Source organism: Diabrotica undecimpunctata, chromosome 7 (assembly GCF_040954645.1).
Source record: "Diabrotica undecimpunctata isolate CICGRU chromosome 7, icDiaUnde3, whole genome shotgun sequence".
NCBI classification, from domain to species: Eukaryota; Metazoa; Arthropoda; class Insecta; order Coleoptera; family Chrysomelidae; genus Diabrotica; species Diabrotica undecimpunctata.
The window spans coordinates 157,147,741-157,160,436 of NC_092809.1; the positions used below are offsets into that span (position 1 = coordinate 157,147,741).

The 12,696-nt window shown below is 32.2% G+C and overlaps 1 protein-coding gene across 1 annotated transcript in view; it reads left to right on the forward strand.

Moving 5' to 3' along the window:
- lobo (coiled-coil domain-containing protein lost boys) overlaps positions 1-6,313 on the forward strand; it is a 46,307-nt gene extending 39,994 nt beyond the window's left edge. The window contains exon 9 of the mRNA XM_072538587.1: positions 4,541-6,313. Coding sequence (XP_072394688.1) covers positions 4,541-4,896 — 356 coding nt within the window. The 3' untranslated portion in view covers positions 4,897-6,313. The remainder of the gene's footprint in view (positions 1-4,540) is intronic.
- The last annotated feature ends 6,383 nt before the right edge of the window (positions 6,314-12,696 follow it).

Consider the following 12,696-nt stretch of genomic DNA (forward strand, 5'->3'; position numbering starts at 1 on the left):
TCAAAATAAATTAGAAGAAGTTTTACGTCGTCATTCTTTTGGATCTTCAGCGATTTTCAATTTAGATGAAGTGAGTCAATTAACAATTTTGTTTAGTTATTTTGATAATTAATATCACTTATTTTTTAGACTGGGGTTACTACAGTTCAGCGTGTACCTAAAATAATTGGAAGAAAAGGTCAACATCAAATAGGGCAGGTGACCTCACGTGAACGTGGAGAATTAGTTACACAAGTGGGCATAATTTCTGCTGATGGAAAAGCATTGCCTCCTATATGGGTATTCCCACGGCAACGTTTTGATGAAAACCGCATGATGAAAGGGGTTCCTCAAGTTGCTTTAGGATTAGTATCTCCTTCAGGATGGATGACAAGTGATAATTTTTTGAAAGTACTTAAACATGTTGTCAAAAATACACTCTGCTCTGATACTAATAAAATTTTACTAATCATGGATAACCACGAGTCCCATCTCTCAGTGGAGGGACTTGATTACTGCAAAGAAAATGGAATTACTGTTTTGACACTACCACCTCATACTTCTAATAAGTTACAACCTTTGGACCGAACAGTGTTTGGTCCTTTCAAAAAGTTTTTTAATGATGGTGCTAATTCCTGGATGTTGTCTAATCCTGGTCAGACACTTTCTATATATGACTTGCCTGCTATTTGTTCTTCTGCTTGGGACAGAGCTGCCAATCCAGTTAATATTAAAAGTGGTTTCAAGTGTACAGGTATTTGGCCTTTTGACAGGAATATATTCGGAGAAGAAGAGTTCTTATCTTCTTACGTGACAGATAGACCAATGCCTACTACAGAACCGGAACTCGGAAAAAGAGATTTTGATAGCTTGTCCAAACCGGGGCCAAGCAAAGTTTTAGTTTCTCCGAGTCACTCAACTTCTCCAAACATCATTTCTCCAGAAATGGTTAGACCGTTTCCCAAGGCGCCAGAACGTAAAACATCAAATAGAGGGAGGCCTAAGGGCAAATGTATCATTGCCACGGATACTCCAGAAAAAGACGAAATTGCCAACAGGAAACTAAAACGATCTGTTACAAGGAAAGTAAATCCTAAAAAAAGACAGAAAGTCACTAAAAAAATTGTTGAAACATCTTCTTCTTCTTCCTCTGAAGACATAATGAGCAATGAAAAATCCTCTGACTTCATAGAGCAAGATGACGAAGTGGATACAGAAGAAACAAATATTGCAAATGGTCAGTTTATAATTGCCAGAGTTTATGGAAAAACACCAGCTACATTTCGGCACTATGTTGCAGAAATTCAGGAAAAACAGATAAAAGGATACGACGTAAAATTTTATAAAAAACATGCCACTTCTAATCGGTTTATCTCCACTGAAGAAGATGCTTTTGTTATATTTGAAGACATAAAATGTATTTTACCGAAGCCCTTGAAAGATACACGTCAAAGATATGAAAATATGATCTATTTTAATACAGATTTAGAAGATTATTCATTGCATTAATTTTTTAATATCTAAACATGTCTATTTTTTTTAAATACATTTTTATAAGTAACATATGTTGTACTGTCCGAAGTCTCCCAGTACTGTCCGAAGTCTCCCAGTTCCTAGTTCGAAGTCTCCCCGTTTCTGGGGAGACTTCGGACAAATGACCCCCTGCAATATTTTTTTATTTTTGTTGTTAATTTATTGATTTGATATATTCTGCTCTTGATTGGTTATGCCTGAACCTTGGAAGCTTAAGTTAACTACTTTAAAAGGTAAATATATCAATACACTTTTCTAATAAAAATTAATTTTTAAAAATGGTCCGAACTCTCCCCGGTCTCCCCTATATTTTACATACGTTTCTGATAACCTTTTGCATAAAAAACTCTTAGTTCACCGATAATAATTCGCCGGTTAAATGCCAAAGTCAGGAATGTGTATATTTAATGTTTTGAGAAAAATTCGTTTCAAACATTAGGGACATTGCTAAAAATAGCAATTTCAATTTATGGAACTAACCACGATTAAAAAATTACTTTTATAAAACAATATACAGTGTGTCTGTAAAGTATGGAATAAATTCGATATTTCCTAAATGAAAAGCCTTTTTAAAAAAATCTAAAACATGCCGATTTTTAAGTTTACTGTTCTACATTTTACAATAAAATTTCATTATACAAGGTGATAGACATTACAGTGATGACGTCATCGGCTGTTTTTTTAAATATAACACCCTGTATTTTAGGACATTTTTAGATCGATAAAAATGAACTGATTACAAAAAAGTATAATACTGGGAGTCTAACGGATACAATTTGAAAGATATGCGCTTAGTTGTTTTGTCCCATTGCCAGCTTCAATAGGATCAGTTAGTTCTTCTTCTATTTTTACTTTTATTGTATTATTTTGGTGATATTTTCTTTCGTTTTAATTATCTTATCGTTATCAATTATTATCGATTATAATTATCGTTATCCAAGAGGTATCTCCCTTGCGTACAGTAAGTGAATAACGTCTTTTAATTTGACCCTGTCAAATGCCTTCTTAAGGTTCATAAAACATAGATATGCTGATTTGTTTTATTATATTTTAATTTATCTAATTTAATTCTAAGAGGAAATAAGAGGAAATATTAATAAATTAATAATAATAAAAATAATTATAAGAGGAAATTAAAATGGCATTAAAAAACAGCGATGGCCAACTCACTAGAAGAGATAGAATAAGGAATACTGAAATCAGAGAGCGTATGGGCATAGACATTGACGTCCTGGAAACTATAGAATGCAAAAGGCTGAAATGGTATAGCCATGTAGAAAGGATGAATGATCAACGATGGCCAAAGAGAATGTTACAGTGTATCACCACCAACCGCAGGAAAAAAAGACCAAGAAGATCGTGGAGACAAGAAGTAAAAGATGCAATGGAAGATAGGGGTCTACAAGTAGATGATTGGAACGATCGCAAGCGTTGGAAGCTAGGTTGCGAGAAACGGCAGCAGCTGTAATAAACTCGTTATATATATATATATATATATATATATATATATATATATATATATATATATATATAAACAGCAAAAATGGTAAAGCAGTAGGTTCAGACCAAATCCCTATAGAAACCTTAAAATGCATAAATGATGAAACCTTAGACATTATAGTAGACTTATTTAACTCAGTATACAAAACAGGACACATACCGAAACAATGGTTACTCTCCACCTTTTATGCTATCCCTAAAAATACAAACGCTAAATATTGCAGTGAATACAGAGCAATATCACTAATAAGTCACATTCTCAAATTATTCCTGAAAATAATACATGGTCGTATAAATAAAAAAACTGGAAGAAGGAATAGATGATAGTCAGTTTGAGTTCAGAAACGGACTAGGAACCAGAGAAGCGTTATTTGCTTTTAATGTGGTAACTCAAAGATGCATGGATATAAATGTTGATGTGCATGTTTGTTACGTTGATTTTGAAAAAGCATTTGACAAAGTAAGACATGAAAAATTAGTCCAAATTCTAAAGACAAAAAATATAGCCCATGGGGACTTACGAATAATAAGAAACCTCTACTGGAATCAAAGAGCACAAATCGTAATATATAACGAACCCAGTCCAGAAATTGAAATCAGGAGAGAAGTTAGGCAGGGATGTATTATGCCCCCATTACTATTTAATGTATATAGTGAAGCCATTTTTGAAGAAGCATTACTATCTCAAAGTGAAGGAATAATAATTAACGGAAGATCTACTAACAACATAAAATATGCAGACGACACCATGATTATGGCAAGCTCTGCTGAACAACTCCAATTACTGCTAAACAAAACAAACAGTTTCTGTGAAAAATATGGACTAAAAATGAATATAAAAGAGACCAAATACATGATAATAACAAAGAACACAAATATACCAACAAACATACATTTGGGAAATAGAACCGATAGAAAGGGTTGATAAATACAAATACCTAGGAACCTGGATTTCAGACAATAATGATCAAACAACCGAAATAAGAGCCAGGAAAGAAATAGCAAAAAATGCGTTTGTAAAAATGAAAACAATTCTCTGCAACAAAGACCTTAAATAATTAATAAATATATATAATAAATAAAATAATACTGAAGTATTGCGAGAAATGGGCAAAGAATGCGAAATAATAAACACAACAAAAATAAGAAAGTTACAATATCTGGGACACGTAATGAGGGGACAGCGATATGAACTGCTAAGGCTGATATTACAGGGAAAGATAAGAGGAGGAAGGAGTATAGGAAGAAGGAGAGTGTCATGGTTGAAGAATTTAAGAGACTGGTTTAAATGCAGTTCTATAGAACTCTTCAGAGCAGCAGTAGATAGAGTAAAGATAGTGATGATGATATCCAACCTCCGATCGGGAGACGGCACTTAAAGAAGAATTTAATTCTGCCACAACGTCGATCAGGTTGAATCGGTACGAAAATGATGATTTGCGTTGGTTTTTCTAAGGTGGCGGCTCCAACAACATAATTTAAACTATTCTTGTTTTTAATTTACTAATACCTTACCTTATATTTTTAGGTACTCTTTTGAGATTAACACCAAAGCAAGCCAAAGAATCCAGAGAGGCTTGTTTAGAAGATTTTAAAGATTTGTTAGTAAATAGAGCAAACAACATTCAAAAAACTTTTGAAAAAATGAACGAGAGGTTGCAAGCAAAGAAGCTTTATTATACTACCAACCACGACATATTGTCTGAACAAGAGGAAGCTTGTTACTTCGAGGAAGTAAACAATATTATGTTAATTATGAAAACGTTACAAATCAGATTAAATAGACACAAAGAGTTGGCAGCGATCAGATACCAGATGATGGTCGACTATTTGGATAAGCATCCTAAGTTAATATCACAGAGCCAAACCAAAAGTTTAACATAATTTTTTTTAAACAAATAACTATATTTTTTATATAAATTATTTATTTATATATATATATATATATATATATATATATATATATATATATACAATGTGTTCAATTAATTTTTTATTTTTAGTATTATGAAGACAAGTTACTCTTTATAAAAAAGTTTGCCTGTTCTAAAATCCAAAACACAATCATCAGATGTTAAAATTTTTCAGTATTTACGAGATTTGTCAAAAAATATAAATTTTATGTGAAAGTTAACGAAAACATCAGCTATTTTATTTAAAAAGATATATATGACCTTTCGGTTTATTAGTAATTTCTGTAATAAGTTTTTATTGAATTTGAATAATTAATGCATTTAAATCATAATAATTTATATCGTCGAAATTAAACATAAGATAACAAGTTAACTAATAAGATTAACAAGTAATAATAAGTAGCATTCTTAACAGTTGGATAAATTTCTGTAAGAAATGTATCCAAGTGTTGCTACGCAAAATGTGCCCATTTCTTACAAATGCTACAAGAACACCAGCCTTCATTGGACTTAGAGTAGTAATCATGGCAATACAAGCAAGCCATATCTTCTTTTTCTGCGCTATCTTCGGATTCAGTTTCAGATATTTTTTGTTTCTTTGCCTTAGTTTTAACCTGTTTGTTTTTATTTTCTTTCCTTTTTCGTTGAGTTTCAATTTCTCTGGGTTTATTTTCATCGTTTTTAAACATTAATCTCTGTTTAATTTTTCTCTCTTTATCTTCCTTTATAGCTTGTATCTTTTTTAAAGATTCTTTCAGTTCAACCTTATAAGGTAAGGCAGTAAGGTTTCAAATTCACGTTGTTTCTTTTTCGCAGAAATATTAACATTGGGGGCATGTAACATCCAGCAGCTGAGCAACATATCTCGGCTGTGACAGTGGTGCCTCTTTCAGCAGAACTTAAGACACCTACTTGACGTTGTCCTCTAACAGCTAATATTTTCTAAAACTGCTTGGGAACCACGCTAATACCCGTTTCATCACAGTTGAAAATTCTAGTGGCATCTAATTCGTGCTTGTCCAGAATTTTAGTGTTTCAAAAAAGCAGCTGTGATCTCCCGAAAATAAAGGCAATGGAGCATCGGAAAACACAGCAAAACTCAGGATTATTACAAATTTCTAGAAGAAAAATTTCCAGCGCATGCCATATTTACCGATCAGTGGACTTGAATTATCAATAAAAATTAAGAATCAAATTTTCTTTTTCTTTTATGACAAACCGCATATATGACTGAAAAATTTTAATATTTGATGATTGTTTCTTATTGAATATTTTAGGTTTTAGAACATGTAAAATTTCTTATAAGGAATAACTTTTTTTCATAAAATTAAAAATAAAAAGCTTTCCATAATATAATACCGACTTAATTGGGCATATTGTATATATATATATATATATATATATATATTATGTCTAGAGCTATATTTACTTACTCTGACAATAAATTTTTTACAACCATTATTTGTTTATCTAAATCTTAGTCGTTGTAAACCTGATATTTACAAAATGTAACAAACTCTACGAATATCTACATACACGTTGAAATTAATGCTGCCCAGTAAAGATCCTACCCATCTTATATACTAAAAGGCTAAGTCTTGTGCGCAATACTCGTCCTAAACGGTGATAGATAGGAGAATAATTTTTTCGAATAATTAAACAGATTGTTGAGTAGATTCCCTCTAAGGTTTAAAATTTAAAAAATTCGAACCGGTTTAAATATGGCGGCCATAAAATGAATTTTTCCTATAGTAAAGTATAGGAATTCAATATTATACACAATGCAACAACGCGTTAATTCTCGAATGCTGGAATGCACCAACAAGTGTTTCCACTTAAGGAATAACGATATAGACCACTCAAAATTCGGGATCCTCCTATCTCCGATTTTAATTTATGGGGTCTGTTTTACACTATCTGATCAGTTGGTATTTTTTTATTTTTATGTTTAGTTAGAAAGTATTCTGTTTCCAACAAGTGCAGCGTGTGTGAGGTGTTGTGAGTGATATTTAGAGATTTAGACTACGTTTCGAGTTTAATACCTGAAGAATTAAATAATGAGGTAAGCATTACTTTCTTTTTAATTTATTAGTTAGAAATATATTATTAATTTTGTTGGGAATAAGCCACAATTTTACTTTAAATTAGGTTTATTTTAAATAAATAAATAAAAAATAAACTTATTATAAAGTAAAATTGTGGCGTATTCTCAAAAAAGTGGAACAGTAGGCGGTAGTGTAGACTAGCGCGGAGCATCATACTGTTTTCTGTATTTTTTAAATTTAAATAATATTTAAATATAAATTTAGTTAGTTAGAGTTCTCAAATCGACTTCTTTTTCTTAAACGTGGCATTTTACAATCTAACATATGCAAAAAAAAGTTACTTCCGGTTTTACTTCCGTTTTTTATTTAAGAGGGGCGGAGTCTAACAATCATATTGTTTCCGTTTCCTAATGTAAATCTTCCTGAAAATCCTAATAAACTGCTGTATCGATTTTCAATTTAAAAAAATTGGCGTCGATACAGTTTATTTTTAGGATTTTTGGAACATTTACACCAGGCGACGGAAACGATGGATCGTTAGACTCCGCTCCTCTTAAATATCAGCAAAATTTACATCAAAACTCAATGTCGAGTTGGTCCGCTAGTATTTTATTAATTCCGATGCTGCTTAATCTTCAGCTGTCTTTTTGCTTCCCAGGTTTTTAATTTTTTGTAGTTTTTCTGCGAACTTTTTATGTTTTTGTTGCAGTTTCGCAACGATATATAAACATTTATATAATATTAACAGACTTTGTGATAGTTTTGATTCTCCCCGTATTCCAAGATTACAGTTTACAGTCCGTACAAGAATACATCTGTTAAAAACTACATATTACAAGACGGGCCATCTGCAAGATAACAAAGACGTAAGTTTGAGATAAGGGATGATTTCCATACGCCATATGAGAGAGACGTGCGTTTTGGGTTAAGAGTACCTGAGACACTTCGCTTCGGTCAGGGGACCGGGACAGTCGTCAAATGCAGTAAGGGTGGTTCATTATAAACTTTTTGTGGTTTCTGTGCGTCGGTGAAGACGTCTTTTGCGATAGCGGTGGTGCTATCAATTCATTGGGTAAGGTACACGACACCATTTACCTTGTTGCTGTATATACGTCAAGTACGCTTACATGGTATATAGATTTGTATTTGTTTAGAACTTTATCTCATTTGTGCCGCGATCGCGATTGAACATTGTCAAAAAAGAATATATTACGTATATATAAACATTCATTTTAGTTTATTTACGGTATTCTATATTTGTATTTTGTTAACACCGATTATATTTCACGTGTGGGTTGTATTAATAATTGTATTAATTATTTGTATGCACCGCATCATTAATTTGTTTTTATACCATTGACATATATATCTATATTTTGATTTTTTTTGTATAATATTATTTCTCTTTATAAATTGGTATGTATACGAAATTATTTTACTGCTTTCGGTCAGTAGTTTTTTTCAGAATCGACATTTTTGTTTTGTTGTTGTCTACTGTTTAGTTATAATTGTATGTTTGGTTATGTATATTTATGTTTGGTTTTACTTATTTTTAAATAGAATTTCATACGATCGTCTTGCTTATTATTTCTACCCAATGCGAAAGGGGGAAACCAGCGAGTCCTGGATTGAACAGAATATATTTTCTCCTCTTTCTGATGACCCCAATTGTTATATTTAGATCATCGTATGTGCAGAACGCAACAGTTTTCGTAATTGTGAAATTGCATATTTCTGCGGCTTATTGCTAATTTAGTCAAAGTAACTAAGGGCGAAACAACTAGAGTAAAGGTAAATGGAGTTTTCGTTTATTAGCGTGCAGATGACACTATCATCACAGCAGTAAATATTGAAGATTTTCAGAGATTGGCGACCAGAATAGCGGAGTATGGACAAGCTGACAATGTATGTCAAAAAGACGAAATTTATGATTTACGATTTATCTGGAAACAATGATTAACTTTACAAATAATTACTTCCAGCAAATTAAAATTAAGATGGAAAAGATAATACGGATGTGAATAAATTAAATCATCTTATTAACGTAAAATATTCTAGTTTAGTCAAGCTGTCAAGTACTAGTCATCGTTAGCGTTATACTGGATTTCAGAGTTTGCAGACTGCTAATTTACACTGGATTATTCACATACTACAAAAGAACAGCTAATTATTTAGAATAAGAAAAGATTTATGAAAAATATTAATATAAAACAAGTAAAAAATTTGATAACATCCAACCATAAATTACGTGAGAACTAAGTAGTCTATTTAATGAGTATTTTCCTACCTGCTAGAGAAAACAGGCAGTTGTCTGTTTGCTAACAATATCTACTAATGATATAGAATCAGTCTAATTCCATATGCAAATTGATCGTGTGCTCCTTTTACAATTGATGGGTAGCTGTAATGCATGTAAGTGTAAGTACTCCTTTAAACTTTTGTTTTACAAATAAAGTACATAGGACGTTAACTATTTAAATCGATTAGTTTCTTTATCTTTTTTTTGTATACATTTGGAATAGACAATTTAGTATAATTTTTTGTAATTGATCCAAGTTTACAATAAATATACTTGTTTTATCAAATGTGGCTTGAAAATACACTTCTCCAAGAAATTAACGCACCACTTCAATAAATCAATTTTATTTGTAAACAGGCAAAGAATAAAAAAATAAAACTTTAACAGATTTATTCTACATTTTATTAGTAATTATAACAATTTGTCTAATCATCAGAAAATGTTTAAGTACAGGAGAAAAAAAAAATAAAACGGAGAATTCTAAAAAAATAGGTAATGATAAGAAAAGTCAACTAAAATATGAAAAAAGTCTTAATAACGAGTGTTTCCACCTCTACTACGTATAACAGCCTTACATCGTTGGCCCATACTTAAAATTAATTGCCGAATTTCATTTTGGTCTAGTTCTCTCCAAATCTGGATCAGCCTCTCTCCCACTTCCTGTAAGTTGTTTGGTTGGATCGGTGTCGCTCTTAATCGTCTACCAAGGATATCCCAGAGATTTTCAATCGGATTTAAATCTGGACTATGTGCTGGCCATTACATAGTGTTAATTTCTATCTCTTCTAGATAATTTCTGACGATCTGTGCAGCGTGAGGTCTGGTATTATCTTGCATTAGTAAGAAATTTTCACAGATATAAGGAGCGAATGGTACTACATGTTGCTCCAGGATCTCCAATATGTACCTTTCAGCTGTAACAGTTCCATTTTGTATGACCACTAGGTCCGTACGTGCGGTCAAAGAAATACCACCCCACATCATAATTTGGATCCTCCACCAAAAAATGGGGTGTGCGAGAAGTTACACTGAGCATATCGTTCGTTGGGTCGTCGTAACACACGAACACGTATGTCGTTATTGTACAAACACAATCGGGATTTATTAGTAAATAGCACTCGTTCCCAGTCAGCCTCTAACCAAGTATCGTTTTCTCTGGCAAAATGTAGTCTCCCTCTTCGATGCTCTGCTCTGCAGTTAATAGAGGACCTCGGGCGGTAATCTTAGGTGTTAAGTTGTATTCCCAAGTCGCTGGCGAACAGTTTCAGTACTAATTTTTATAGCATGCACGTCTCGAAGTTGAATTTGTAGACTTCGATGTGTTACAAAACGTTGTCGAAGAGCAGAAATTCTTAAAAATCGATCTTGAATAGTAGTAGTTACCCGGTTTTGTCCTCGCCCTGGTCTTCTAGTATGATCCCCTGTTTCCTCCAACCTTCTTCCTACAGTATCACTGCTTGGGCACATTCATCTCGGGTTAAATTACGTGATTGACGCTCCATAATAAACACAATTAACAAGTATCAACAATTAAACAGTAGCCGAACAAAATTCGTGAACACTTGGAAATTAGTATATTTATAGAATTAGTACATGTTTGTACAATTGTTTTGTTGCGACTAAAAAAAAAGTATAGCGATAAAACACAGTCAAAAAATATAGAGTGGACGAATAGCATGTACAAGGGACTTGCAAAATATAACATTAGAATGGAAGTTTTTCTAACGCTAATAAAATATTTTAATATTTCAAAGTGGTGCGTTAATTTCTTGGAGAAGTGTAAATTATAGTTATAAAATAAATTTCTTATTTGATATTTCGCTCCAGATCTTAAACCGTTTTTAATCTGTAATGCCTTTTATCCCTGGTAAAGAAATTACCTTCTTTTTTTTAATTTGACAACAATTATTTTTGTGATCATTTAGTCCTACATACTTCGCACATATTTACTATTTGAATGTATAAGGTATACTGTAACCTATGTCAAATTACGTTAGATATATTCTAAATCTATTTTTGTCTATTTTTGTAAAAGTGCCCAGCTAAAATGTGTCCACTGTAAAGAAAGTCATCCAGCTAACTACAGTGGCTGCATGGTAGCAAAAGAAATGCAAAAGTTAAACACCCAAGCTACTGCAGGTAAACTAGAAATTCAAAAAAACTAACCCCAAACATAGCTTTAATATCGAGAGTACTCCCCAACAAATACTAGAGACATTGACCACAATGGATGAGTGCATTACTAGATTGATACATAACACAAAAGGCTATATTCCTAAGAACTTTAATGTCAGATAGTCTGAGGATAATCGATGGAATGCAAGTAGACTACTGCAACATCAACAAGAACTTCAAACTGTCCTATATATTAAAAGAAGCATATTAAAAATATCATCCGTTACATACCGATAATACAGCCAGGTAATGCTATTATAATAAAAGACATCAGACCATGTCTGCTATCAGATATGATCAAGAAAAAAAGCTACAAAACAGAAATGTTTTAAGCTACTTCAGTAAGTGATACCACTACTCTCCACCAAAACATAACATCAAAAAAAATAATTATCTAGAATTTTAAATAGACGTGGCAAAATATATGACATGGCACATCAGGAGAGAACTGAATCAAAAGTTTAAATGGCAGCGGATCTTGTAATTGTTTCTCGAGTATTTTTTGAGTAAAGTGCTAAACTTTGTGCTACCTTTGTATTTTGTTCAGGAACTTCTTCCAAAAGAACAAACAGTACAGATTCTATATCGTAAGTTAAAGTCATCGCTGCTCTCTCTTCTACTACCGACATATCTTCCAAAAGCTATTACAATTCTATCTTCTAGCTTCTATCTATTGCAATGTGTGAATTATCGTTTTCTTCATTATTTGGATTATTTGGATGTAAAATGTTAAATAGATTAAGTAGTACCCTGAAACTTTTGCTAGTGTTATCAGAGTTTTCATTTTTTCTGTCTTCTTTTAAGAGCTGTAAAGTATCTTCATCGCATATGTTGCAAAAATCGCTCAAATTGATTGATTCTGTTGTGGTTTCGCCAAACTTATCTACGGTATATTTTTTACCTAGGCAGTTGCTGTAGTCAATACTATCCACGTTCCAAGGACAGAGACCACACACTCTAAAACTACTTAAGATAGCCGATGGTTTAAGAGTATCTAGCGTTTCTTTTAAAATTGGAGCAAAGTTACTGTTACTTAGTTGTTCAAATGGATTTTGTCGTTTTGACTTTGAATGTTCTGAAAAATAAGAGGCAAAAAGACTTATTTTGAAGTAGAAGAGATATTATATATCTCATATATAATGAAACTTATCTTTTTGACGATGAATTGCCTTTATTGGTAGGTTTGTGGTTTTCTAAAGTTAATAATAATGAATATAAGTTGCTTGAATTGTTGGTATCTGTCTTTTTATTA